General features: G+C 56.7%; 2 protein-coding genes across 2 annotated transcripts; both read left to right on the forward strand.

Annotated features, from left to right (window-relative positions):
* Window positions 1-66: 66 nt before the first annotated feature.
* SLC35G6 (solute carrier family 35 member G6) lies at window positions 67-3,457 on the forward strand. Its single transcript, XM_008687958.2, has one exon. It carries the CDS (start codon window positions 1,181-1,183, stop codon window positions 2,285-2,287), a length of 1,107 nt encoding a protein of 368 aa, XP_008686180.1. The 5' UTR covers window positions 67-1,180; the 3' UTR covers window positions 2,288-3,457.
* Window positions 3,458-3,775: 318 nt separating this feature from the next.
* On the forward strand, window positions 3,776-27,169 carry POLR2A (RNA polymerase II subunit A). Its single transcript, XM_040629963.1, has 29 exons — window positions 3,776-4,212; window positions 12,970-13,102; window positions 13,247-13,383; window positions 13,476-13,649; window positions 13,748-14,029; window positions 14,245-14,406; window positions 14,506-14,726; window positions 14,896-15,028; window positions 15,518-15,642; window positions 15,740-15,950; window positions 16,481-16,690; window positions 16,833-17,001; window positions 17,194-17,288; window positions 17,426-17,629; window positions 17,769-17,991; window positions 18,418-18,601; window positions 19,009-19,180; window positions 19,273-19,378; window positions 19,464-19,669; window positions 22,093-22,317; window positions 22,459-22,705; window positions 22,997-23,097; window positions 23,866-23,970; window positions 24,052-24,234; window positions 24,415-24,618; window positions 24,790-24,976; window positions 25,079-25,192; window positions 25,361-25,510; window positions 25,612-27,169. Exons 1-29 carry the CDS (start codon window positions 4,120-4,122, stop codon window positions 26,766-26,768), a joined length of 5,913 nt encoding a protein of 1,970 aa, XP_040485897.1. The 5' UTR covers window positions 3,776-4,119; the 3' UTR covers window positions 26,769-27,169.
* Window positions 27,170-27,822: the final 653 nt, after the last annotated feature.

The raw sequence follows: 27,822 nt of genomic DNA on the forward strand, positions 1-27,822 counted from the left end.
CGCACACCCTCTCCGCAGACACACAACATGGCAGGCTCACAGTCCGGCCCAGTGGGACCCGCAGACCCAGGCTCAGCACACTCGCGGGGGTTAGCCCTGGACACACCGCACATAACCACCACTCCGGGCCCCCCACCAGGCTGCGGGCCAGGCAGGCCCCAGCCCTACAGAACAGGCGCACGTAAATGACTACCGGTGCAGATGAACACGCAGCTTGGTACTTTGTCCCCACCGGCAGAAATATCCACATCTATATACTTGTGCGTAAATGCAGAGGCCTTGCTGTGCGCCCCTGGGACACTACCCACAAAACTCCAGGTGGAAGCGCACGCTGAAGAAACACACATTCCTGAAACTCCAGAGGGACAGTCCCAGAGACTCCTCCCTGGTGTTCAAAAATCCAGGAGACGTAGGGCCCAGCCCTCAAAGCTCCTTCCCGCAAAAGCTTCCTGAAATGAGGTGAGACATACATAAACAAAGTAATATAAAGCCAAAGAAGTCTCATTACAGAGCCACTCTGAAAGAGGAAAAAAAAGAGAGAGAAAGAAAATGAGACAAACTTTGGAGCCAGAGACAAACAGAAAGCCAGCCAGGTTGGAAACAATGAGAAACTAGGCCCACCCCCACCTCAGGAAGGTTCCAGGGAAGAACCTCCCACCCCCACCTCAGGAAGGTTCCAGGGAAGAACCCCACTCCCACTCCAACCAGGTCACAAGGGCTGGAGCTCCGAAGGGCCCAGGCCCCCTGAGCCAGGAGTAGAGGAGGAAGTCCAAGGAAAGATGGTGAGTGTGGGGGTCAGGGAGGCATAGCCCCTTTCCCCGTAGCTCCTGACTGCTCCCTTTTGTCTCTTCCCCTAAAACTTTCCCAGCTGTCCTGGAGACACCCACAAATGAAACGCACAATGGTGTACCCACATGTCCCCGGAACCTGTGACATCACACAGACGCCCGGGATCGGAGGCTGCCTCCCCTTCCCCAAACCAACCGAGCACTGCGGAGGTCTTCTTTTTCTTCTCCGCAGAACAGCTTCCCCAGAGAAACACGATGCTCCAAGACCGTTCACCCCCTGCTTCCCGCTTTAGAGGCCCAAGGCCCACACCATACCCCCTCCTCCAGTTTCAGGCCCTTTCTAGCTCCCGAGGATTCTCCTCAGCAACACCGCCCGCCCTCGCTACTGTCCCATGAGGTCCCAGACCCCAGCCTGGCATTCGGCCGACCCCGGGGCCCCTGGGGCCATGGCTGCCCTAACGCCCCAGCTCCTTTCTCTCTCACAGGCTGGCAGTCACCCCTACTTCAACCTGCCTGACTTCACCCAGCCATCGCCGCCCTCCACTCCGCCCAGCCTCCCCTCGCACCAGCGCTGCCGGCCCTCCGATGCCACCAAGGGCCTGCTCGTGGCCCTGCTGGGTGGGGGCCTGCCTGCTGGCTTTGTGGGCCCCTTTTCCCGCATGGCGTACCAGGCTTCCCACTTACCCTCGCTGGAGCTGCTTATCTGTCGGTGTCTCTTCCACCTCCCCATTGCCCTACTACTGAAACTGCGTGGCGACCCACTGCTGGGACCTCCCGATGTCCGGGGCCGGGCCTGCCTCCACGCCCTGCTCAACGTCCTCAGCATTGGATGCGCCTACAGTGCGGTTCAGGTGGTGCCTGCTGGCAACGCAGCCACGGTCCGCAAAGGTTCTTCCACCGTCTGCTCTGCCCTCCTCGCCCTCTGCCTCGAGAGCCAGGGTCTCAGCGGCTACGACTGGTGTGGTCTGTTGGGCAGCACCCTGGGACTAATCATCATTGTGGGACCTGGACTAGGGACACTGCAGGAGGGGACGACGGGCCTCTACACCGCCCTGGGCTACGTGCTCGCGTTCCTGGGTGGCCTGGCATTGTCGCTGGGGCTTCTGGTCTATCGCTCCCTGGACTTCCCCTCTTGCCTACCAACAGTGGCCTTCCTGTTTGGCTTGGTGGGGCTGGTGGGCTCTGTGCCAGGCCTCTTTGTACTGCAGACCCCTGTGCTGCCCAATGATCCTCTGAGTTGGAGCTGTGTGGGGGCCGTGGGGATCCTCGCCCTGGTCTCCTTTGTGTGTGTGAGCTATGCAGTCACGAAGGCCCACCCCGCCCTGGTGTGCGCCGTCCTGCACTCCGAGGTGGTGGTGGCCCTGATGCTGCAGTATTACGTGCTCTATGAGACCGTGGCGCCTTCCGACATCATGGGAGCAGGGGTGGTGTTGGGCAGCATCGCCATCATCACCGCCCAGAACCTCAGCTGTGAGAGGGAAGGGCAGGTGGAGGAGTGAGATCGAACTTGAGAGCCTGGGGGTTGGGGGGGGCAGGGGGAAATAGAAGGAGAGACTGGAATACAAACATGGGAGAAGTGACCGGAAAAGAGCTGGCATGGGAGAGGGACACCCCTTGGAGTCAGGGGTGGAGAGGGACTCTACCTAGAAGACCTGAAACGCGCCATGGGGACCAAGAGATGAGGAGTCTAGGCTGGGGCTTGGGGATCAGGGCATAACTACAGGGTAAGTAAGGTCTGAGGAGCAAACCAAAGGGGCTGAGAGGCAGGTGGGCCATGAGCCACGGGGGGGGATTTTTCCCTCAGCAGCAGAGAGAAGAGCATTGGGGCTGGAGTGTTGGGGGGCTTTCAGGCAAACGGACAGAGCGAGCAGCTGGGGTAAGGGAGCGTGCCTTTTTTCCCCTGAGAGACAGTTTCCTTTCCTCATGGTTATGCCCCTCCCCCCCCGCCGGGTGGTGACGTGACACTGACATCAAACAAGGATCACTCTGAATGTGGCTGTGCACTTGGTGTCATCTCTGCTTTGGAAGGAGAGTGAAAGTCCTAGTCCGCTCTCATTGGAGAATCCCTTGGGATCCCTGCCCCCTCCCCCCACCCCCAACCCCGCCAATCTTGTTTCTGAAATATTCTAGAAGGGGGTAGGATTTCCTAACGTTCAGACGCCTTGACCCTGGATCCCCCAGGACTTCTGTGTTCCGCCCCATGGCTAATCTGCTTTTCCTGGATTGTCGCGGTCCCGTGATCTCTCCCGGACAGTGGCCAGCCTCCTTCCGGAGAAGGCTCCCCGAGCGGAGGCCTCTTCGAGCGGCTCGGGCCGGGGGCTCCAGGGCCAGAGTTCTGTACAGCGCTCCCTTGGAGGTCGGGAGATGCCCAGCCGTCCCAGGAGGCCGCTCGACAAATATCAGCTACTTCCGGACAAGCGATTGGCCTCGCCATCTTGATCAGTTCATGCATATTCAGCGTATCTACTGCATATTCATAACCAAGGACGGCCCCCAGCGCTCCCCCCCTCCGGGAACCCTCTTGGGAGGACCTGACCGGCCCCGCCTCCTTCATTACCGATTCTCAGAACAGACCATTTTCCAGCGGAGGGAGGGGGGGAAATTAATCGGAGACTTTTGCTGAAGACGAAAGCGCGGTCCAAACTAGAATAAAAGCGGCCTGTATTTTCCCTCGCTCCTTCAAACCTTAAATCTCAGGGCGGGAGGGAGCAGAGAGGGGAGGCGGCGAGGTAAAACACGTTCCCCACCCCCGCGTCACTTCGAAAGGTCGCCCAACCAGGGCGCCGGGGAGGGACGACCAACGACTCGAGCGCGCGCTCCGTGCAGGCCGGCGCAGTCGACCCCGTAGCGCAAGGGAGGGCGGGAAAGGAAGGGGCGGGGATGCAGGGGCGAATCTATAAAGGGCGTCATTCGGCCAGTTCGCTCCTCAGAAGCGCCGAGAGCGCGGCCGGGACGGTTGGAGAAGAAGGCGGCTCCCGGAAGGGGGAGAGACAAACTGCCGTAACCTCTGCCGTTCAGGAGCCTGGTTACTTATTTATTCGTTACCCTTTTTCTTCTTCCTCCCCCCCCGAAACCTTTTCCTTCCCCCCCCTTCTTTTTTTTCCTTTTTGGGAGACGAAAAATCTCCGGAAAGGGGGAGGAGAGCTCCTTTCGCTCCTTTTTCACTTCCCCGCCTCCTTCCCTCCCCCACCTTTCCCTCCTCTGGCTTTTTCCTCCCAACTCGGGGAGGTCCTTCCCGGTGGCCGCCCCGACGGGGTCTGAGCACCTAGGCGGAGGCGGCGCAGGGTTTTTGTAGTGAGGTTTGCGCCTGCGCAGCGCGCCGGCCTCCGCGATGCACGGGGGCGGCCCCCCCTCCGGGGACAGCGCATGCCCGCTGCGCACCATCAAGCGAGTGCAGTTCGGAGTCCTCAGTCCGGATGAACTGGTAAGCGGCCCTGCCCTCCCTCTGGTCCCCGCACGGCGCGGGTGGGGCCCGACGGTGGCCGCCCGGACGACGGGCCGCCGAAGCCGAGTGTCGCGAGTGTCCCGTCTCCGGGACGGGGGCCGGGCCGCACCGGGGTGGAGGGAGATTGGGGGACCGACGCCGAAAGAGAGCAGATGAGCCCTGGGGGTGGGTGGGGGGCGCTTTGCAAGTTCGGATGAGAAGCCGGACCCCAGATCTTTATTCCCCCCTCTTCCCTCCGTAACTATTCGTTGAACGCCTACTGTGTGATAGACACGACAGACGCTGGGTTTGCAGAGCTGGACCAGACGCAGGAGGACCTTGCCTCCTATTGGCACTGTCCGTGGGAACGGGCAGGGGAGGCAGACAGTAAGCATACAAGTAAAGGAGCAAACAAAACAATTCAGCTCGTGGCAAGTGCTTTGAATGGAGCGAAGGGGAGTTACCGAGGAGTGAGGCTTCTGTGGGCGGGGTGATGTCAGGGTGCGAGAAGCCCCCTCTGGGGAGGTGACATTACCTGGATGAGGAGGCAGCCAGTTCTCTGGGCCACAGGTTCTAGGACAAGAGCTTTTCGGGCAGAGGAGACCACAGGTGCGAAGGGCCTGAGGGAGACATGAACTCGGTGTGTCCCAGAGGCTGGAAGAAGTGCCAGCGTGAATGGGGTTTAGACCGGTGAGGAGAGTCACCGAAATGGGCTGGAGAAGCATGAAACTGGGCAGGCCCGGTGGGATGTTGTAAATCATGGTAAGGAATCGGAGTTTAATTGTTTTTAATAGGAAGCCTTTGCAGAATTATAAGCCGGAGAGTGACATCAAGTTTACATTGAAAAACCCCCAAACTACTAATACTTGGGTTGCCCTCTGAAGAACTGATTGCGGGGCAGGGCTAAGAAAGGGAGCGGGAGACATCAGGTAGTAGGGTGGTTCTGGGGTGAGCTGTTGGTGACTTGGACTCCTTTATGGAGTGAACGGGAGGGAGCCAGGTGTCTGGAGAGAATGGCATTGAATGGCCATCTTTGTGGATGGAGACAGTTTTGCTGGAGGACAAGGCACAGCCGCGTGAAAGTTAGGAGCCAGAACCTCCTAACCTCAACACCATACTAAAGAGTAAATGCCAGGTGGAGTTAAGCTTTAAATCTAAAAAGCAAAACTCGAAAGCACCAGTGAAATACAGAAGGCTTGTGGGGGCTGATTCCAGGGGCAGAACCCCTTCACGGTAATGAATGAATTATCGGTAAATTTTATTGAGTGCCTATCACGTGCTAGGCCCCGAGCTAAGCATTTTTTCTTTTAAGATTTTAAGTAATCTTTACACCATAACATGAGGCCCGAACTCACAACGCCGAGATCAAGAACCACATACCCCATTGACTGAGCCAGCCAGACGCCCCAGCATTTTATATACAAGGAAAAGCAGGACACATTTCACTACATAAAAATAAGAGCCACTTCTCTTTATCAGAGGCACCATGGATGGCTAAAAAAACAGATTGGGAAGCAATATTTGCACTGTGGTAGTCAAGGTTAGATTTCTTAATATACAAGGAAGGCTTATAAATCAGTAAAGAAAGCACACACCTACTAGACAAATAGATAAAGGACACAAATAAGCAGCTCACAGTAGTAGTACAATGGCCAATAAAAAATACTCAGTTTAGGGGCGCCTGGGTGGCACAGTGGTTAAGCGTCTGCCTTTGGCTCAGGGCATGATCCCGGCGTGATGGGATCGAGCCCCGCATCAGGCTCCTCCGCTGGGAGCCTGCTTCTTCCTCTCCCACTCCCCCTGCTTGTGTTCCCTCTCTCACTGGCTGTCTCTCTCTCTGTCGAATAAATAAAAAAAATCTAAAAAAACAAACAAACAAAAAAAACCCCTCAGTTTACTAATGAAAACATGCAAGTTAAAGTTTTTTCCTTTATCTGATTTTTTTATGCTGGCAAAAGTATTGGGAAATAAGCATGCTTATATATTGTAGAAGGATAAACTGATACAGCCTTTTTGGAGGACAGTCTGACAGTTTTATCAGTCGTTTACTGCGTATTACTTGGTTCAGCAGTACCACTTCTAAAATTTTATCCTTAAATAAAAAACTAAATTTCTGCTGTGGAGCATGCCTTTCCCCGGGTCTTGCCTGGTTCAGCAACCACACAGTGGCCAGACCATTCATCCACTTACTCAGGCCAAAAACCTAAAAGCTGTCTTTAATCTTTTCCTTCTCACAACCTGCACTTGGTCCGTCTGCCAGTCTGTCAGCTCTTTCTTCCGAAATGTGCCTGGAATCCGGCCATTTCTGACCATCTCCATCTGGACCGTCATGTCCCACTCCACCATCATCTTTCCCATGGAATACTGCTGCAGCCTTAGCTCCTACTTGTTTCGCAGTTTGCAGAGCAGCTGAAGAGTTCTTGTTATCAGTCTCTGCCCTGCATGGAATCCTCTCTGGAGGATCCAAACTGCTTTCTCTGAGCTGCATTGAGGTCCTGGCTTATCTGGCCCCTGCCTGCCTCTCCAGCTCATTACCAAACTCCTCTTTGGGTTGTCTTTAAGCAAACCGACCTGCCAGTTCTTCCAACACTACGAGTTCTTTCTGGCCTCAAGGCCTTTATTGTTCACTGTTCCTGCTGCTTAGAGCAACATTGCCCAGACCTACCCAGGCTTATTCCTTTACATCCATGTATTCTGTGCTCAGATGTCCTATTCTTAGGACAGCTTTCCTGACCACCCTGTTTCAATAGCATCCCCCCTGCATCCTTTCACCCCTGGTCTTTAAGTAATCTCTGCACCCCATGTGGGCTCAAACTGACAACCCCAAGATCAAGAGTTGCATGCTCTTCTGACTGAGCCAGTGGGGTGACCTCCAACCCTGGTCTTGACTTTATTTTACTTCATAGCTTGCCACTCTCTCAAAGGATTCATTTTCTTTCTTTCTTTCTTTCTTTTTTTTTTTAAAGATTTTATTTATTTAGTTGACAGAGACAGCCAGCGAGAGAGGGAGCACAAGCAGGGGGAGTGGGAGAGGAAGAAGCAGGCTCATAGCAGAGGAGCCTGATGTGGGGCTCGATCCCATAACGCCGGGATCACGCCCTGAGCCGAAGGCAGACGCTTAACGACTGCGCCACGCAGGCGCCCCAGGATTCATTTTCTGTTTCTTGCTCCCTCAGGAGAATGTAAATTTCATGAGGGCCCCTGTATTCACTGTAATTTCAGCATCTCAGAGTGTGCCCGGCACATAATCGTGGTGTGATGAGAATGAGTTAAGTTAATGAGTAATGGAGCAATTGGAAAGGACACAAAGATATGTGTAGAACGGTTTTTATCACAACATTGTTTGGAAATGATATTGTTTGACATTATAAATTGCCTAAATATTTGCTAATAGGAATTCTATGGAGTTAACTCGGGGTGTGTTCATAAACTAGAACAAGAACTTCCCAACAGGCTGAATCCCGTGTTCCCAAACCGTGCTGAGCCAGTGCCCCAAGCTCTCAGGGGCCCAGGGGGAGATTTAAGTTTCAGGAGAAGATCGGGAAGATCAGCTACGCGTCTGATGTCCTGAGAACTAGGAGTTCCTGACAGTTGCCTTTCGACATTAGGTGGCGCCAAATCCCTTTCGGTTACGTCATATCTTGGGGAAGCTGGATTTTTAGCAGTTACCAAATATAGCCCTCCCCCCCAAAAAAGTGCGTAGAACAAGAAATAAGGGTGATGCTGTCCAATCTGATCCCAAGATCTGCCAGGTCGTACAGGGCCCAGCAGGTGTCAGAAGTAAATCATTGTGGTTATTTGGGAAATAATAAAAAATTTTTTTAATATATTGTAATCTTTTTCCATTTATGTGTGTTTTTTAAAGGCTCTGAAGTTGGTAGGACGTAGGTGTTTATTAAGTTGTTTGGCCTCGGGTACTTACTGAGTGGGTCTCTTTGGACCTAGGGGTGACACGCTTGAACCACTAAGGGCTCTGTGAACTGAGGGACTTCAGGGATCTGAGAAATAAGTTACTGACCAGAATGCGGAGTGAGACCCTGTTCATGTAAAAATAGGAGCCTGATTACATTTTACAAAACGTGGAAGGCTGGCGGTTCACAAAACAGAGGCCGTCTCTGGTGTGCAGAGGTGCGGGGGGCTTGGGTTTCGCCCTGCACTGCTTGCAGTTGATGTAATGCTCCGGTGTCTCGAGGGAATAACAGTTCTGCTTCGGGGAGGAGGATCGGAGGGAAGGGGCCTGTTGTGGAACAGACGGTATCTAAGAGTAGAGTGTTTTCCAGAAGTCTTGTGGAGGGCTGTGTGTCAGGCACTGAGGGCTTTTGGAATTAGCTGCAGGACAGAGCTGTTGTCTTGGAGGTCGTCATGGGTGTGGATGTTGCTGAGTCCTGAGGGAGAGGAAGCAAGGAGGGTCAGCGCTCCGGGCTCTATGCAAAGCTGGTACGGAGCTCGATGACACTTGAAGAGGTTGACTTCTGTTCATGAAAAGCTATTGTCTACTGTGAAAAGGATCATTTTATTTATTTATACCCCAGCTTATTCCCGGAAGGATTTAAAACATCCTCGTAGATGTGTGCTACCTCGGTGGGTCAGAAGCTTATTCTCCTTCAGATTATTTATAAACCAGGGAGGGATTTCCTGCACATGCAGCAAGGATTTACTGGCCCTGTGCGAGGCGCTGATCCTTGCCCTCAAGGGTTGCAATCCAGTGGGAGAGCCAGATGAGTAAACAGGTAATGACGGTGGGGCCGAGAACCCTGCTGGGGTGTGCGGTGAGGCTAGGGAGGCCCTCGGTGGCCATTGCAGAGAGGTGACATTTGAATCGAGTGTTAAAGAATGTAAAGTTTCCTGGAAAGGAATTTTGAGAGCTCTGTTGCAGTGGGAGGGGGTGCAGAAGGGGAGCACGTCTGTAAGAGGGGGTTCAAGCCCAGTTCCAAGGACCATGTATGTTTTACTAAAGGCAGAGAAAAAAGGAGTATTTTTTTTAAAGATTATTTTACTTGAGAGAGAGATACCGAGCAAGAGCAGGGGTAGGGCTGAGGGAGAAGCAGGCTCCCCGCTGAGCAGGGAGCCCGACAAGGAACTCGATCCCGGAACCCTGGGATCATGACCTGAGCTGAAGGCAGATGCCTCACTGATTGAGCCCCCCAGGCGTCCCAAGAGTTTTTTGTGTATTGTTTTATTTAAGATTTTATTCTGAAGTAATCTCTATGCCCAATGTGGGGCTTGAACTCAAACCCCAAGGTTAAGTCTTATGCTCCACCACTGAGCCCGCCCGTTGCCCCTAAAGAGAACTGGTATTCACTGAGAATCTACAGCTGGCTTCTTGTGCCTCAGGGGCACCCCTGGGACCAGCTTGCCCCTCAGGAGCCTAACCCTTATCACCTGGGTAGCGAGACCAGTGTTTGGAGGAAGGGTTGGGGCTAAGGTAGTTTGTATATAATCTGAAATGACAGTTTGTTACGTTGTGGTAGGGAGATTGTCCGGAACATTCCAGGACAGCCCCGGGCCCCATCGCAGTACCTGGAAGCAAGTAGTCCTTAGCAGGTGGGTGGCTTGGTGAGCATGGACTTGGAGCGAGGGAGGTGCATTTGCGCATGATTTCCCTCAGCTTCCTCTCTGGTGACCTTTCTGGCAGCCACACTCAGGCTTGCTTCTGCCTCCCTGTGTTTCAGTCAAGGTGAGCAAAGCCCTTCGTGTTTCTCAGAAGACACAATGTAGCTGATGGGGTGCCAGCTTTGTGAATTTAGTCCCCCCCAGTCCTGTCTCCTGAGACTTCACCAGGTCATCGTGATGAGGTGTTAGAACCTCTTGCATCAATAGACCATTTGGTTTCTGCTCAGCAGTGGCTAGTCAGATCCATTATGGGGGCATTGCTGGCCTGACTGGCAGGGGACAGCCTTCTCTCTTTTCCAGGGTCTTTGAAGGCACTTCCCTGCAGCCAAGGGCCCTAAGCAGTTGAGTTCAGTCTAACAAACATTCATCAGGAGCCACGGGGTCCAGGACGATAGAGAAATGCTGTCTGCTGAGAGATACTGACAATGCTTGGGGAAGACAGAGGCCCCAGTAGATAATTTCATTGCATTGTGAGATGCACAGTGATAGAGGGGTTATGGAAGCTCAGAGGAGGCTCTGGAAACACTTTCTGGAAGAAGCAAGGCCTGAGCTGAGTCTTTAAATAGCAGTTAGCCTTGGGGGGCAGGGCCTTGCAGACCCAGCTAAGAGCATGTATGAAGACCCGGTGATGGGGGACCACAGGGGACTCCATCACTAATGTGGAAAAAGAAAGGAAAGTAGAAATGTCCTAAAACCCTTTTTGTAAGCTGTCCTGCTGAGTTTAGACGTCATTCTGAGCGCAAGAGGGTCTGAAGGTTAGATTTCCACTTTAGAAGGAGCACCCCAGCTGCGTGGATGGATGGGAGAGAGGCTGACCACCTAAGGAGCGCCCTGATGTGAACCCCCAAGGAAAGGCCTGGCCTGAGGCAGTGGTTGGAGGCGTGGAGCAGAGGGGCCAGGTTCCGAGACTGTTGAGGTGCAGACAGCCAGTGCCGGTGCTGGGTGGCTGGTAGGATCGGTAGGTGTCGTTCCTGAGCCCCTGCCCTGTCCTGGGCTTCAGCAGGTACGCGAAGTTACACAGTTCGTGAGTGGTAGAACCGGGATTGCAGACCAGAGGTCTCTGGCTCCGGCTGCGCTCAGTAAACCCGTTTGTGCCTGAGGGTGAGGACGGGCAGGGGCGGGTTTTGGACTTGAGTGCCACCAGCTTAGGCGGGGTGAGGGAAGAGGCGGATTTTTGTGGAGAAGGGAGTTTGCTGTTAGACGTGTTGAATTTGATTCAGTAGATAGTTTATTTTTTTATTTGTTTAAAGATTTTATTTATGTCAGAAAGAGAGAGCACGTGAGCACAAGCAGGGGGAGTGGCAGAGGGAGAAGCAGATTCCCCACTAAGCAGAGAGCCCGATCCGGGACTCGATCCCGGGCCCTGAGCTCATGACCTGAGCCGAAGGCAGACAGTTAATCAACTGAGCTAGCCAGGTACCCCTTGATTCAGTAGAGAGTTTCATACAAGAATCCAGAGTTCAGAAGCAAGGGGAGGCCTGGAGGCAGAGAGTCAGACCTTTTCGGGATAGAGTGAGCCTCGAGGGACAGCAGGCCCACTGCCTCCAGGGTGTGGATGAGCTAAAACCGAGGGGCGGGGCGGAGTGCGTGCGTGTGTGTGTGTGTCTGTGTCTGACGAGCTCAGGCTGGGCGGGCCTGCCAGCTTTGGCAGAGTACCACTCCTGGGTCTCGGGCCTGGTGTGGGGGCTGCAGGGGAGACGGATCACTGGGCCGTGCTGATTGGAACTCCCTGTCCTTTTGCCCAGCGTCGGAACAATGCACAGGCGATCCTGGCTCTGCCACTTTCTAGCTGCCTGTCCTTGGGCCTGTGGTGTCATCATCTGTGAAATGGGGACAGTGATGCGTTTTTTTATCAGTTAGCTGTGATGATCACCCGGAAGCCGTGTCCCAGGGTTGCAAGAATTGTGTCTGTGCTGCAGCTCGGAACAGTGGGATGGGTGTGTGTTGGGCCTGGAGAGGGTTGGGTTTGAGTCCTGCTGGCTCCCCTTGGACAAGTCACTTCACGCAGCCTCAGGTTCCTCCTGTCTGAGTGACAGGACCTCATTCATAGAAGGCGAGTGGATGGGTTTAGAGAAACAAGGTGCACAGAGTGCGGTTGGCGCCCAGCATGAAGTTGACTCGCCAGTCGAAGCTTTTTTTTTTTTTTTTTTTTTTTTTAAAGATTTTATTTATTTATTTGACAGAGATAGAGACAGCCAGCGAGAGAGGGAACACAAGCAGGGGGAGTGGGAGAGGAAGAAACAGGCTCATAGCGGAAGAGCCTGACGTGGGGCTCGATCCCATAACGCCGGGATCACGCCCTGAGCCGAAGGCAGACGCTTAACCGCTGTGCCACCCAGGCGCCCCAGTCGAAGCTTTTAAGTTTAATAAGTTCCTCCCTGTGGAAGTTGAGTGGGTCAAACCCAGCTAATGTCAAAGTCCTTGGTTTTTAATGTGCAAAAACTAAAGGTTTCTTCAGCCCACCTCTCGCCCATACCTGCTGTGAGCTCCTCCATCACCCACTCCCTCCTCGAGGGAGTCCTTTGAGTCTGGGGCCCCACCTTTCTCAGGATTCCACCTTCTGGTTCTGCCTCCATCTCTTGGGGCACCGGGGTACCCTTTTGCTCCAGCACCTTCCTCCTTCATCTTGTCCTGGGATCTCCATGTAAACAAGGATGGGTTTGGCTGCTGGGCCCTCAGGGAAGGAGGAGGTGACAAGGATAGGGGCAAACAGTGGCTGGCTGGAGGAGCTGAAGCTAGGGGGCCAGGCGTGTCTAGTACCGTCCCCTGCCAGGCACGCAGATTCGGGGCTTGATTTCAGCTTTGGGGAAGAAGCAAGGCATTGATTTTTTTTTTCCCCCTTGAAACAACTTACTTCTTTTTGTGGTTAAATCCTATGGATGTCAACAAGCTGGGATTGAGCCCAGAGGGGTGTATGGGGTTTGAGTCCGAGAGGTAGGCGGCTTGTATGGAGGCCAGGGTGTGCTGGATGCGAGTCTGAGAGCCCTCTCCCACCCGGACAGGGACCAGGATCCCCGATTTTCGGTGCTAAGCACTCCCAGAGGAGTGAACCCACTCATGCGCTATTCCCCTTTGAGGCCTTCGCATGTGAAGGCTGGAAACTAGGAATCCTATTTAGTTGTTATTGGCCTTTTTTCCCTGTAGAAACGAATGTCTGTGACAGAGGGCGGTATCAAATACCCCGAGACGACAGAGGGCGGCCGCCCCAAGCTTGGGGGGCTGATGGACCCGAGGCAGGGGGTGATCGAGCGGACTGGCCGCTGCCAGACCTGTGCAGGTGAGTGCAGGGGGCTGGCACGGGGTCCCTCCGGGGGCGGGAGGCTTGGGTCCTTGAAGAACACCGGATCTGGGGGCGGAGCCCGGGGGACCTAGGCTTTGAGGTGCGAGCTGGGACGAGGGTGTGAGGTGTGTGTCCCCACAGGAAACATGACAGAGTGTCCCGGCCACTTTGGCCACATTGAGCTGGCCAAACCTGTGTTTCACGTGGGCTTCCTGGTGAAGACGATGAAAGTGTTGCGCTGCGTCTGCTTCTTCTGCTCCAAGTTGCTCGTGGACTCTGTGAGTGGGGGCGGGCCCTGGCCTGGGGGAGGGCTGGCTTCGTGGGGGGACAAAGGAGCGGCCAGACTGACCCTGCTCGGCTCTGTCCCCAGAACAACCCAAAGATCAAGGACATCCTGGCCAAGTCCAAGGGGCAGCCCAAGAAGCGGCTGACACACGTGTATGACCTGTGCAAGGGCAAGAACATCTGCGAGGGCGGGGAGGAGATGGACAACAAGTTCGGCGTGGAGCAGCCGGAGGGCGACGAGGACTTGACCAAAGAGAAGGTAGCCGCGCCGGGCCGGCGGGAGGGGGCACTGCGGGAGGGGGCACTACTGGGGGGTGGGCGGGTCTCTGGGCTCACCGGCCCCTCTGTCTCCGGAAGGGCCACGGTGGCTGCGGGCGGTACCAGCCCCGGATCCGGCGCTCGGGCCTGGAGCTGTACGCTGAGTGGAAGCACGTCAACGAGGACTCCCAGGAGAAGAAGATCCTGCTGAGTCCCGAGCGAGTGCACGAGATCTTCAAGCGCATCTCGGACGAGGAGTGTTTCGTGCTGGGCATGGAGCCCCGCTACGCGCGGCCTGAGTGGATGATTGTCACCGTGCTGCCCGTGCCCCCGCTCTCTGTGCGGCCTGCCGTGGTGATGCAGGGCTCTGCCCGCAACCAGGTCAGCGGCTCCTGGGGCCCGCCCGGCCATGGGATGGCTGGCTGGCGGGCGGAGGGGAGGGAGCCCGGGGTGGAGCGCGGGTGCCTGGGTGACCGCGCCCCCTGCCAGCCCGTGCCTCTGAACGAGGTCCTTGACTTAGTTGAGGATCACGGCGGGGCTTCCGCGTGTGGGAGGCGGGGCCGGCCGGGCCTTGACGCTGCGGACCCCCACGGCAGGACGACCTCACTCACAAGCTGGCGGACATCGTGAAGATCAACAACCAGCTGCGGCGCAACGAGCAGAACGGCGCAGCGGCCCACGTCATCGCCGAGGACGTGAAGCTCCTGCAGTTCCACGTGGCCACCATGGTGGACAACGAGCTGCCCGGCTTGCCCCGCGTGAGCACGCCCTGCCCGGGGCCCACGCGGAAGTGGGTGGGGCCTCCGAGCTCGGGGGCGGGGCCCATGTGACAGCCGGCTGCCCGCGTCTCCCCACAGGCCATGCAGAAGTCTGGGCGCCCCCTCAAGTCCCTAAAGCAGCGCTTGAAGGGCAAGGAAGGCCGGGTCCGGGGGAACCTGATGGGCAAGCGAGTGGACTTCTCGGCCCGCACCGTCATCACCCCCGACCCCAACCTCTCCATCGACCAGGTCGGCGTGCCTCGCTCCATCGCTGCCAACATGACCTTTGCGGAGATTGTCACGCCCTTCAACATCGACAGGTGGGCTTGGTCTCTGGAGCCCTGCTTGGAGAGCCAGGGGTGGAGGGGGCACGTGAGGGGACGGGCTTGGAGCCTGAGGGGGAGAGCGCTTCCACCTGCGGCCCTGGGGTGAGGGTGGCGACAGGGCTTCCGGGGAGGCCTGTGTTCAGTGCGCCCCTGCCCTTCCCAGACTTCAGGAGCTGGTGCGCAGGGGGAACAGCCAGTACCCAGGGGCCAAGTACATCATCCGCGACAACGGCGATCGGATTGACCTGCGTTTCCACCCCAAGCCCAGTGATCTTCACTTGCAGACCGGCTACAAGGCACGGAATGGGCCAGGGCTGCTCTCCCCACCCTGAGCGGGAAGCTCTCTGGACTGGGGGCCGCCGGCAGGGGGCGCTCTAAGGCCGTTCTGTTTGTTAGGGTCCGCGCCTGGGGCGTCTCCAAAGACCACTGCTCTCCTGGGCGAGCTGTGGCTGCTGGCCACGGGCACCCAGGGCGGGGCTTGCGCTAACCCAAGCGCGGCACCCTGGGTGTGTATGGCAGGGAAGGGAGATCCAGGGAGGAACAGAACAGAAGGCTTTGCGTGCAGAGTCTCTGGGTTTTCTCCTGCGACAGAGTTCCTTGAGGCTGGTGGATGCCGTACTTTGTCCTCCCCTCACCTGGTGTCTGGCCCGAAGGGGTGGTTGATAAGTGTTCCCCATGAAATCGCAGCCTTCTGTTGTCTGTTCCCACCTGCAGAGCATTTCAGGCCCACTGGCTTCCCTTCTTAGCAAGTCCCTTCCTCTGAGCTCGTCCGCTTCCCTCCCTAGGTGGAGCGGCACATGTGCGACGGAGACATCGTCATCTTCAACCGGCAGCCGACTTTGCACAAAATGTCCATGATGGGGCATCGGGTCCGCATCCTCCCCTGGTCTACTTTTCGTTTAAATCTGAGGTCAGTCCCCTGGCCAAGGGCGCTGGGCAGGGCCGAGTGGCTCCCTGATGTTTCACCGTGGCGTCTCCCTGAGCCCGGCCTCTCTTGGTCACTGCAGTGTGACGACGCCGTACAACGCTGACTTTGACGGGGATGAGATGAACTTGCACCTGCCACAGTCTCTGGAGACCCGGGCAGAGATCCAGGAGCTCGCTATGGTGCCACGCATGATTGTGACCCCCCAGAGCAATCGCCCCGTCATGGGCATCGTGCAAGACACACTCACGGCCGTGCGCAAATTCACAAAGAGAGACGTCTTCCTGGAGCGGGTGTGTGCTCCTGGGGAGGGGGCCCAGCTCGGACAGGCACGGCGGCCGGGTGGCGAGGGGAGGATGGGGACGAAGAGCTGTGATGTCTGCCTTGACGTGCCCCACGCTGACCTGTGTGTGAGGCGGAAGGAGAGAGGAGAGGGTTAGAAAGGTCAGCGGCCAAAAAGGGCTTACATCTTTAGCTCCCCGTTCAAGTTTTTAATGGTGTTTTTCCCTATTTAGTTCTTTAAGATGTCATGTAATTTCAGCTACTTTTAGAAAGGAAAGGTGAAGGGAAAAATAAATGGTTTCGTTATGGTTTTATTTGCTATTTTTGTCATCATTCAATTCATAATTATTGTAAGTAATTTGTATTTCTGTTCAAGAGAAAAAACTCCGAGTCTCACTGTCATAATGAATTTTTAATTAAGTTTGGAAAACGCTTTCCCTGGTCCTCTGCCTCCGCAGTGCGGCCTTCACCCGCTGCCCGTGACCTTCCCGGTGAGGCCTGCAGTGCTGACGTCCGGTCTTGCTTGTCCTTCCCCGCGCAGGGGGAGGTGATGAACCTCCTGATGTTCCTGTCCACGTGGGACGGGAAGGTGCCGCAGCCGGCCATCCTGAAGCCGCGGCCCCTCTGGACGGGCAAACAGATCTTCTCCCTCATCATCCCAGGCCACATCAACTGCATCCGCACGCACAGCACCCATCCCGACGACGAGGACAGCGGTCCCTACAAACACATCTCCCCCGGGGACACCAAGGTGGGAGGGCCACCGCGGGGGCCTTGAGTGGGGTGCTGTGTGCCCAGGTGGTGGTGGAGAAGGGGAGCTGATCATGGGTGGGGATGGGATTTGGACCTGGGGTGCCACCGCAGGGGCCTTGAGTGGGGTGCTGTGTGCCCAGGTGGTGGTGGAGAACGGGGAGCTGATCATGGGCATCCTGTGTAAGAAGTCTCTCGGCACGTCAGCTGGCTCGCTGGTCCACATCTCTTACCTGGAGATGGGCCACGATGTCACGCGCCTCTTCTACTCCAACATTCAGACCGTCATTAACAACTGGCTTCTCATCGAGGGTGAGTAGAGGGCTCGAGCGAGCCCGCTCCTTGAATCCTGACTCTCCCTCTTCTCACCGTTTCTCTTCCACCCTTCGCTTGTTCCTCCTTGGATTTGGGGTTCCTCCGCCAGCTCTCTTGGCTGTGATTCCATCCCAGGTTTTAGGGGGAGCCTAAAGAGGGCGTTGATGGTACTTCTTTTCTTATCCCTAGGTCATACCATTGGCATTGGGGACTCCATCGCTGACTCTAAGACCTACCAGGACATTCAGAACACTATTAAGAAGGCCAAGCAGGATGTGATAGAGGTGAGTGGGAAGGCCGGGCCAAGACCGAGTGACCAGCGCTTGGAGTCGTTGAAGGGAGCGTCCGCGACAGCAGGGCCGGGTGTGAGGGAAGGGGGAGCCGAACAGACACCAAGCCCTGCCCCCTGCCTTGCACCCAGGTCATCGAGAAGGCTCATAACAACGAGCTGGAGCCCACCCCGGGGAACACTCTGCGGCAGACCTTTGAGAACCAGGTGAACCGCATTCTCAACGATGCCCGAGACAAGACTGGCTCTTCTGCCCAGAAGTCCCTGTCTGAGTACAACAACTTTAAGTCCATGGTTGTGTCTGGAGCCAAAGGTTCCAAGATCAACATCTCCCAGGTGGGGAGCCTTGTCTTTCCAGATGTGGGCCACGGAGAACGCTGGGAGCGCGGGGGTAGGTGTGTTTGGGGGGAGCGTGCTGAGAACTCTGACTCCTCGTGCAAAGGGAGTTAGGTGCACCCCACCGTTCATTCCCCAGGTCATTGCTGTCGTCGGGCAGCAGAACGTGGAGGGCAAGCGGATCCCGTTTGGATTCAAGCACCGGACTCTGCCTCACTTCATCAAGGATGACTACGGGCCCGAGAGCAGAGGCTTTGTGGAGAACTCCTACCTGGCCGGCCTCACGCCCACCGAGTTCTTCTTCCACGCCATGGGGGGTCGCGAGGGGCTCATCGACACGGCCGTCAAGACTGCTGAGACTGGTGAGACCTTCTAGCCTGTGCTGCTGCCAGGGGCGCTGCAGGCCAAGGAGCCCCCCAGGGTGGGGCCGGGGGGTTCTCGGGCTGAAGCCTCCCATTCCCAGGCAGGTGATTTTGTTTCTTGCGGAAGGAGTAGCAACTGAAGCCCAGGAGCTGGGGCAGGGACGGGGCCTCGTGGTCTCTCTCGCAACATGTCCCCAGGGGCTGGCTCCTAGGGGACTCTTCTAGGCCCTGGTCCCAGCTGGTGGCAGGCATGGCTTTCATGGAGAGGTCTTGGGGCCAGGGGGCTACTAGCTGGCTCTTCTGAGGTCCAGGTGGGTGGAGGCCCTGGAGCAGCTGGCGAGGCTGCAGGTCAGGCTCTCTGGGCTTCGGCGTCATCTCCCCGCCCCTGGCCCACACCCGGTCCCACACACGGCGTCTTCCGTGCAGGGTACATCCAGCGGCGGCTCATCAAGTCTATGGAGTCGGTGATGGTGAAGTACGACGCCACCGTGCGCAACTCCATCAACCAGGTGGTACAGCTGCGCTACGGTGAGGACGGCCTGGCTGGCGAGAGCGTCGAGTTCCAGAACCTGGCTACCCTGAAGCCGTCCAACAAGGCTTTTGAGAAGAAGTGAGGAGGCTGCAGGCGGGTGGTTCTCGGCCCTGGGGCTCACGCCAGCGTCCTCGGACACCCTTCCCTGCATGCGGAGAGACCACTGGCCCAGAGTATGCCTTGCAGGCACCCTTAGCTCTGAGAGCCCGTTGCCCCTCTTGGCGACAGCAACTGTGTGGTGGACGGGGCTGGGTGGGAACAGACCTAACCCAGCCCACCTTGTCCCCAGTGACGGTACGAGCAAGCTCAGGCGGGCTGGCCCCAGCTCAGGTCCTGTTGGCCATCCTGGGACCTAGACCTTGAATTTCCCTGCCCCAGATGCTTGGCTCCAAAGCCGCGTTCCGCAGGCCGTGCGGCTCTGGGAGCCTCGCAGGGATCAGCCCCTGGGCCCACCTGCCCCTGTCTGCACGTCCTGCCCCCTGCAGGTTCCGCTTCGACTACACCAACGAGAGAGCTCTGCGGCGCACTCTGCAGGAGGACCTGGTGAAGGATGTCCTGAGCAATGCGCACATTCAGAACGAGCTGGAGCGGGAATTCGAGCGGATGCGTGAAGACCGGGAGGTGCTCAGGGTCATCTTCCCAACTGGTGACAGCAAGGTGTGTATGGGCCCAAAGGTGGGGCCGGGGAGCTGCTGCCGCCGCGGGGATGTGCCTGACTCCTGACCGCCCCCCGCTGCGTCCCGCCTCAGGTGGTCCTCCCCTGTAACCTGCTGCGCATGATCTGGAACGCCCAGAAGATCTTCCACATCAACCCCCGCCTCCCCTCCGACCTGCACCCCATCAAGGTCGTAGAGGGTGAGTAGCAACCCCTGGGCCAGGCTGGGGGACCGGAGTGAGCCGGGCCCTGGTGTGCCATGTCTTGACCTCCTTTGGCCCCCAGGAGTCAAGGAACTGAGCAAGAAGCTGGTGATCGTGAACGGGGATGACCCCCTGAGCCGGCAGGCGCAGGAGAATGCCACGCTTCTCTTCAACATCCACTTGCGGTCCACGCTGTGCTCGCGCCGCATGGCCGAGGAGTTCCGGCTCAGCGGGGAGGCCTTCGACTGGCTGCTCGGGGAGATCGAGTCCAAGTTCAACCAAGCCATCGTGAGTGGTGTTCTCACTTCAGCCTTGCTTTTCTCCTTTGACCTGTCGACTCGCTGGGCTCTGTGCCCACCATCGCCTGGTAACGGCTTCCGTTCACCGAGGGACTGCGCTGTGCCGAGTCCTGTGCTCGGGGCTTTACGTTCCATTCCCTGGCGGGCTTAAGACGACCCGAGCAGGTTGTTCCCAAGTCGCACAGGAACACCGGGCCGTGGAGGGAGGGGCGACGACTCCAGGAAAGAAGCCGTGCGACTGGGATAGGAAATGGGAGGGTCGTTGTTTATTTTCTTCAAGTGCCTGCTGTGTGCTGAATTCCAGTTTAGACGGAGATGAGGAGTCCGGGGAGTGAGTAGGAAAGAGATCTATAGATACTAGAATAGACCGTCACTTTTTAAGTGAGGATTTTACAGGGTAGTAGGAAGACAGAAGCATTATAATTAGAGGCATGGCTGAGGTTACATGCGATATAAATCCAGTTTTACAAATTAAATAATTAAAATGCATTAAGAAATACTACAGAACATGATTGAAAGAAAGAAAGAAAGAAAGAAAGAAAGAAAGAAAGCAAGCAGGCTTAAGCAAGAGGAAGGACATCCCGTGTTCACGGATTACAAGATTTATGTCGCTAAATGGCGTTAACCCCAAAATGATCTATAGACCCAACACTGTCCCTGTCAAATCCCAGCTGCCTTTTTTGCAGAAATTTATAAGCTGATCCTAAAATTCATATGGAAATGCAGGGGACCCAGAATAGCCAGACAGTTTTGAAAAAGAACAAGATTGGAGGACTCATTTCAAAACTTCCTGGAGAGGTGCAGTTCTCGAGAGAGCGTGATGCTACGTAAGGGTGCATAGGTAGTGAATGAAACTTGAGTTGATGGCTCATGTTTACAGTCGTTACATTTTTGTCAAGGGTGTCACGTCGATCAAACAGGAGAAAATAAGTCTTTTCAACAAATGGTGCTGGGCGGGCGCCTGGGTGGCTCAGTCCATGAAGCAGCCAAACTCTTGGTTTTGGCTCAGGTCATGGTCTCATGGGTTGTGAGATCGAGCCCTGCCTCGGGCTCCATACTCAGTGGCGTGGGGATCTGCTTGAGATTCTCTTCCTCTGCCCTTCCCCTGCACATGCTCAGTCTCTTTCTCTCAAATAAATAAATCTTTAAAAAATAATAATGCTGGGACAACTGGACATCCACATGCAAAAGATTGAAGTTGGATCTCTACCTCACGCTGTATAGAAAAACTACTTCAAATGCGTTAAAGATCTAAACACAAGAGCTCAAGCTGGAAAAAGTTTTAGAAGAAAACTTAAGGGTAAATCTTCATTATCTTTGGTTAGACAGTGGAGTCTTCAGTCTGCGCTAAAGAGCACAAAAAAAAACAAAGACAGAGTGGGCTTCATCTAAATTAAAAACTTGTCCTTCAGAGGACATCAGCAAGGGAGTGAGAAGAGAACCCAGAACAGGAGGAAAGATTTGCAACTCGTCCCGCGCGTAAAGAACACATAAAGGACTACAAGTCAGCAACAAAAAGAAAGCTGTGTACGGGCTTGAATAGACATTTTACCCCAAAGAATATGTGTAAGTGACCCGTAAACGCATGAGAAAAGATGCTCAGTGCCGTTAGCCTCCCAGGAAACGCAACTGAAGGCCCAGGGAGCCACCGCTTGGTGCTTCTTGAATTTAGGATGGAAAGAGGCTGTGGGCAAGGCCGTGGAGCAGTGGGAAGTCTCCCGGGCCGCTGCTGTGGCCGCTGGGGGGCCTCTGGGGGTCACGGTCTGCTGTTCCCATGAAGAGTAGACGCAGGTGTCGTTTGAACCAGCAAATCCACTCCTCGGAATATACCTGAGAGACTGGAGCATACCTGAGAGTGTGTGCCCGGAAAACCTGGTGCACAGACGTCCGTGGCCCCATCGTTCGCAACAGTCAAGCCGTGGAAACAGCCAAAGTCCGTCCGCTGATGCATGGGTAAACAGATCTGCCAGAGCATACAAGGGAATGTTCTGTGGTAAAAGTAACGAGGTGCCAGGCCATGAGAAGACCGCAGTAAACCCGCAGTGACTGAGTGAGCGGAGCCCGCCTGCAGAGGCCACGTACCCTAGGACTCTCACGGAAAGGTTAGATTTTATGGTATGTGATCGTAACCTCAGTGGAACTTTGGGGAGCCCCCCACGTGGAGCACTGATACGACATGAGCGTTCAGCCTGTAATGTTAGCACATTCTAGAAGTTAGGGTTTCAGGTGTCAGAGTACCTCCTTCCAGGCGTGGCGCAGACGGTGCAAACATGTGAGGGCGAGAGAGTCAGACTCTGCCACATCGGGTCTCTGCCTCGTCCCAACGCCGGTGTCGCTGTCCTGACTGCAGCTCGTCACTTGCCAGAAGGGAGGCGTCTGCTCTTTCTGACACTGGCTTCTCTTGCTCTGTAGGCCCATCCTGGGGAGATGGTGGGCGCCCTGGCCGCACAGTCCCTCGGAGAACCAGCCACCCAGATGACCTTGAACACCTTTCACTATGCTGGTGTGTCTGCCAAGAACGTGACCCTGGGTGTGCCCCGCCTCAAGGAGCTCATCAACATCTCCAAGAAGCCGAAGACCCCTTCGCTTACCGTCTTCCTGCTGGGCCAGTCTGCTCGAGATGCTGAGAGAGCCAAGGTAGGGGCTGGGTGGATGGGCTCCCTGGCGGGAGGAAGAGGAGGAGAGCCCTTCCCTTGAATGCATGCTCTCTACAGGGAAGTTCGGAGAGACCTTTAGAGCCACCCACACACCTGTGTCCCTAATCCATCCTTGTCCCAGGACATTCTGTGCCGTCTAGAACACACGACATTGAGGAAGGTGACCGCCAACACAGCCATCTACTACGACCCCAACCCCCAGAGCACGGTAGTGGCAGAGGATCAGGAGTGGGTGAACGTCTACTATGAGATGCCGGACTTCGACGTGGCCCGGATCTCCCCATGGCTTTTGCGGGTGGAGCTGGACCGGAAGCACATGACTGACCGGAAGCTGACCATGGAGCAGATTGCCGAGAAGATCAATGCCGGTAAGGCCGGGAGGGCGGGCCCAGCTCGGGAGTCCTGCCTGGGACAGATGTGCCTGGGCTCCCCATCTGTCCCGTCACCGCCCGCCAGCCCCCCGCGAACCACCCACCCTCCCCGCCTTCCATGTGCCTGCTCTGCTCCTCGGGCGCGTCCCTGCAGTTCTCTGCTCCCTTTCCCTTCTCCGTGTTTCCCCTCCTAGAGGGTTCTGGGAGGAGAAGGGGAAGCCAGAAGAGCGCCCCGTCAGGGAGAGTCCTGTCACCATCGTCCTTCTCACGGCCGCTTCTCCCCACCAGGTTTCGGCGATGACTTGAATTGCATCTTCAACGACGATAACGCTGAGAAGCTGGTGCTCCGAATCCGCATCATGAACAGCGACGAAAACAAGATGCAAGAGGTAAGGGGGCCCGAGAGGACAGTGAGAGTCCGAGGTAGAACGCTGGCGAACCTTGTTCGGGACCGGAGACATTAGAGCGAAAGCGGGTGGAGGTGCGGGTCACACTGGCTCATGGAGGCCGGCCATGATTTCCAAAAGTTCTAGCAGCAAAAACGTTTGAAAAGTGAGGTGGCAGCCGTGTAGACCCAACAGGTGGTGGTGAAGTGGGGGAGGCTCTGGGCTCTCCCTCCGTGAGGCTCCTGCGTGAGGGCGGAGGGCAGAGTTGGCGTGTCCTGTGGAAAGTGGGTGACAGCGGCGGCCGCGAGCCCCGAGACAGTGCTGCGCCGCTGACTTCACTCCTGGGCGCGGCTCCTGAGAAAGCGCTCAACAGACAGGGTGCCTGGGGCCTGAGTCACGAAAGTGCAGAGCCCAGTGTGGGACGGTCAGAGAGTGGATCCGGGAGTTGTGGTGGGTCCCAGCAGAGTAGAGGGCAGCTCCGTACACAAGCCCGCGGGGGCCGCAGCGAGCTGGGGGGGGCCGCCGGCGCCATCGCGGCCCTTGGGGCGCGCGAATGCACACGCAGAAATTGTGTTGGGACGGCGGGGTCTGGCTGCCTTCCCTCAGGTTTCTTTTAGGATCACAAAAATGTGATAAAGGTGATGTCAGAGAAACCGAGGAGGGCAGAGTGTCGGGCCTGACCTGACTCTTAGGTCCCTGGGGAGGCTGTGGTTCGGGGTGAGCCTGGGAGGAGATGAAGGTTCTAGGACTTTGGCCTCGCTCTCGGGGCAGGAAGAAGAGGTGGTGGACAAGATGGACGACGATGTTTTCCTACGCTGCATCGAGTCCAACATGCTGACCGATATGACCCTGCAGGGCATCGAGCAGATCAGCAAGGTCAGCCCCCCCCCACCCCCGCCCCGTCCGGCAGCGCCCCCCACCCGCACCCCGCCCCCGAGCTCACGCCATCCCCCGCAGGTGTATATGCACCTGCCGCAGACGGACAACAAGAAGAAGATCATTATCACGGAGGATGGGGAGTTCAAGGCCCTGCAGGAGTGGATCCTGGAGACAGACGGTGTGAGCCTGATGCGGGTGCTGAGTGAGAAGGACGTGGACCCTGTGCGCACTACGTCCAATGACATCGTGGAGATCTTCACGGTGAGCCCCCCGGAGCCCCTCTGCCCCGCTCTCTTCCCGCGATCGAGTGTCTGGCAAGCAGTGGCCTCCCGTGTCCTCTCTGGGCATTTGCTCGCTCAGGTTTCTGCAGGCCTGAGTCCACTGTTGAGTACAGGCTGCCCCGACTCCTGACTGACCCTTCATCCCTCCCCGCCGTGCCAGGTGCTGGGCATCGAAGCCGTGCGGAAGGCTCTGGAGCGGGAGCTGTACCATGTCATCTCCTTTGACGGTTCCTACGTCAATTACCGCCACTTGGCTCTTCTGTGTGACACCATGACCTGTCGCGGCCATTTGATGGCCATCACCCGACATGGGGTCAACCGCCAGGATACGGGCCCTCTCATGAAGTGCTCTTTTGAGGAAACGGTAAGGACAGACTGCGCAGGGTGGAAGGAGAGGGGGCGGGACGAGGGAGTGCTATAGGAAGAAGGGGTGCAGCAGAGTGACCGTGGGCGCCGGGCTCGGCCACTGCCCTTGCCCCATCGGAGCACGGGGTGTGGCGGCGTCTCACGGGCCCCCCGAAATCGGGTCGTTCAGGTGGACGTGCTGATGGAGGCAGCCGCGCACGGAGAGAGCGACCCCATGAAGGGGGTGTCTGAGAACATCATGCTGGGCCAGCTCGCCCCGGCCGGCACCGGCTGCTTCGACCTCCTGCTCGATGCGGAGAAGTGCAAGTACGGCATGGAGATCCCCACCAACATCCCCGGCTTGGGGGCCGCTGGACGTGAGTAGCAGGGCCTCCGCTGCCCAGACCGGGCTGGGGAGGCGGGGGGGGCATGGCCGGTCCCCAGGTGCGGTTCTCAGGAGTCCCTGTGCTTCTTCACAGCCACTGGCATGTTCTTCGGCTCGGCGCCCAGTCCCATGGGAGGAATCTCTCCGGCCATGACTCCCTGGAACCAGGGCGCAACTCCAGCCTATGGCGCCTGGTCCCCCAGTGTTGGTGAGCGACCCCGCCCAGGAAGAGGGCCCTGGGGGTGAAGCGTCGCCATGTTGGAGCGCTGGAGGCCAGGGAGCTCTGGAGGCCAAGGAGCTCTGGGGACGGTGTTGGGCAGGGTGGGTCGGTTGGGCTCCAGCTCTGGTGTTGACTCCTGTTTCTCTGATGTCACAGGGAGTGGAATGACCCCGGGGGCAGCCGGCTTCTCTCCCAGCGCCGCCTCAGACGCCAGCGGCTTCAGCCCCGGGTACTCCCCCGCCTGGTCTCCCACGCCAGGCTCCCCGGGCTCCCCTGGCCCCTCGAGCCCGTACATCCCCTCACCAGGTGAGCCATCCCTGTCTGTTGGGGCCAAGTTTCTTTCCTCCCCAATTCTGCGTTCTGGGTGACTTTCCGTCCCTTATGTCTTTTTGGCTTCTTTCCCACAGGTGGTGCCATGTCTCCCAGCTACTCCCCAACATCGCCTGCCTATGAGCCTCGCTCCCCTGGGGGCTATACGCCTCAGAGCCCCTCTTACTCCCCCACTTCGCCGTCCTACTCTCCCACCTCTCCGTCCTACTCTCCAACTAGTCCTAACTACAGTCCCACGTCACCCAGCTACTCCCCGACCTCTCCCAGCTACTCCCCGACCTCACCTAGCTACTCTCCCACCTCTCCCAGCTACTCTCCAACCTCTCCCAGCTACTCCCCAACCTCTCCCAGCTACTCTCCAACCTCTCCCAGCTACTCCCCGACCTCTCCCAGCTACTCGCCCACCTCTCCCAGCTACTCCCCAACCTCTCCCAGCTACTCACCCACTTCTCCCAGTTACTCGCCCACGTCCCCGAGCTATTCGCCCACGTCCCCGAGCTACTCTCCCACGTCCCCGAGCTATTCCCCGACATCCCCGAGCTACTCGCCAACCAGCCCTAACTATTCTCCAACCAGTCCTAATTACACCCCGACGTCACCCAGCTATAGCCCGACATCACCCAGTTACTCCCCGACAAGTCCCAACTACACACCCACGAGCCCTAACTACAGCCCAACCTCTCCAAGTTACTCTCCAACTTCACCCAGCTACTCCCCAACCTCGCCAAGCTACTCCCCATCAAGCCCACGGTACACACCACAGTCTCCAACCTACACCCCAAGCTCCCCCAGCTACAGCCCCAGCTCCCCGAGCTACAGCCCAACGTCGCCGAAGTACACCCCCACCAGTCCCTCCTACAGCCCCAGCTCCCCGGAGTACACCCCGACCTCCCCCAAATATTCGCCTACCAGCCCAAAATACTCGCCCACCTCCCCCAAGTACTCACCCACCAGCCCCACCTACTCGCCCACCACCCCAAAGTACTCCCCAACATCCCCTACTTACTCGCCGACCTCTCCGGTGTATACCCCAACCTCCCCCAAGTACTCGCCTACTAGCCCCACCTACTCGCCCACCTCCCCGAAGTACTCGCCCACCAGCCCCACCTACTCGCCCACCTCCCCCAAAGGCTCTACCTACTCACCCACTTCCCCTGGCTACTCGCCCACCAGCCCCACCTACAGCCTCACCAGTCCGGCCATCAGCCCGGACGACAGTGATGAGGAGAACTGAGGGTGTGCGGGGCACAGGGCAGCCCGGGTGGTGCCCTCGTGGGGCACAGGCCCCCAGCCCGCCTCCCGTGTACATAGCTCCTGTGACAAAGTTCCTCGTTGAAGTTCTGGTCCTGTTTCCACTGGGGCTTCTTGTCTTGTTCTCCATTGTGCTGTCTCAGAACCCACTCACCCTGCTGTGGTGTTCTCCTTCCTACCCCACCCGCCCCAGGCCTGTCCCCAAATCGAGGCTCCCTCCTTGCCTGTGGCTTGACTGGGGGTAAAGGGTGTTTTAACTTCTTAGGGGCGGTTCCTGCTCTGGGTCGTTATATCTGATCCTCGGGAAGAACAAAGCTAAAGCTGCCTTTTGTCTGTTATTTTATTTTTTGAAGTTTAAATAAAGTTTACTAATTTTGGCCAAAAGTGTGTCACATGGAGTGCTTAATTGGGGGTTCAGGCACACCTGGGCCGCCTGGGCCACTGTCTGCAGACAGCTGTTTATTCTGGGAAGAGGACCTACCATGTGCCCTCCCACGTGCCACGTGTTGCCCTTTCCTAGCTTTATGGTCCAGCAGGTGTGGCCCTGCTCTTGCTTAGCAGGCTGGGCTGAGCGTCTCTGCTCTTTAACCTTTTACTCTCCTGGTAGGTGATCTGGAAAAGCTCAGACAGGTCCTGCTGCGCAGCGGCAGACACGCGGCAGCCCTTCCCAGCGCCACCAGGAGGCGCATTTTCTTCTGGTGTTTTTCCTGCCGCTTTTCAAGTCCCTTCTAACCAGTTCTTGTTTTGGCCTCAAACCAAATTGAGAAGGTTCTGGATCCTGTAATATGTTTGAAAGCGGCCGTGAAAGGATTTGGGGATAATTTGTTGTTTTTGGCCACTCCGTGTTTTCTTTCATTAGTTTCCTGTTAATGTGCGTCTCTGCTTTCTCCATTCTGTATTAGTTATTTCTGCTTTACTTGGGATGTTCTGAAGTTTTTAAATTGAAATATTTCAAAAAACAGTATAGAAAGTTAAGCCCAAGATCTAACTTGATCACTGAGGTTATAGATTATAGATATGCCATTTTGCTGTATTTA

This window comes from Ursus maritimus, unplaced genomic scaffold, assembly GCF_017311325.1.
Source record: "Ursus maritimus isolate PB19 unplaced genomic scaffold, ASM1731132v1 scaffold_14, whole genome shotgun sequence".
NCBI lineage: Eukaryota > Metazoa > Chordata > Mammalia > Carnivora > Ursidae > Ursus > Ursus maritimus.

What these genes read in the sequence shown, in the direction of transcription:
- SLC35G6 (XM_008687958.2), top strand. Translation starts at nt 1,181, where the DNA reads ATGAGGTCCCAGACCCCAGCCTGGCATTCGGCCGACCCCGGGGCCCCT.
- POLR2A (XM_040629963.1), top strand. Translation starts at nt 4,120, where the DNA reads ATGCACGGGGGCGGCCCCCCCTCCGGGGACAGCGCATGCCCGCTGCGC. An exon ending in AGGACTTGACCAAAGAGAAG is followed by an intron (nt 13,650 to 13,747) that starts GTAGCCGCGCCG and finishes TGTCTCCGGAAG; the next exon opens with GGCCACGGTGGCTGCGGGCG. An exon ending in GAGACGTCTTCCTGGAGCGG is followed by an intron (nt 15,951 to 16,480) that starts GTGTGTGCTCCT and finishes TTCCCCGCGCAG; the next exon opens with GGGGAGGTGATGAACCTCCT.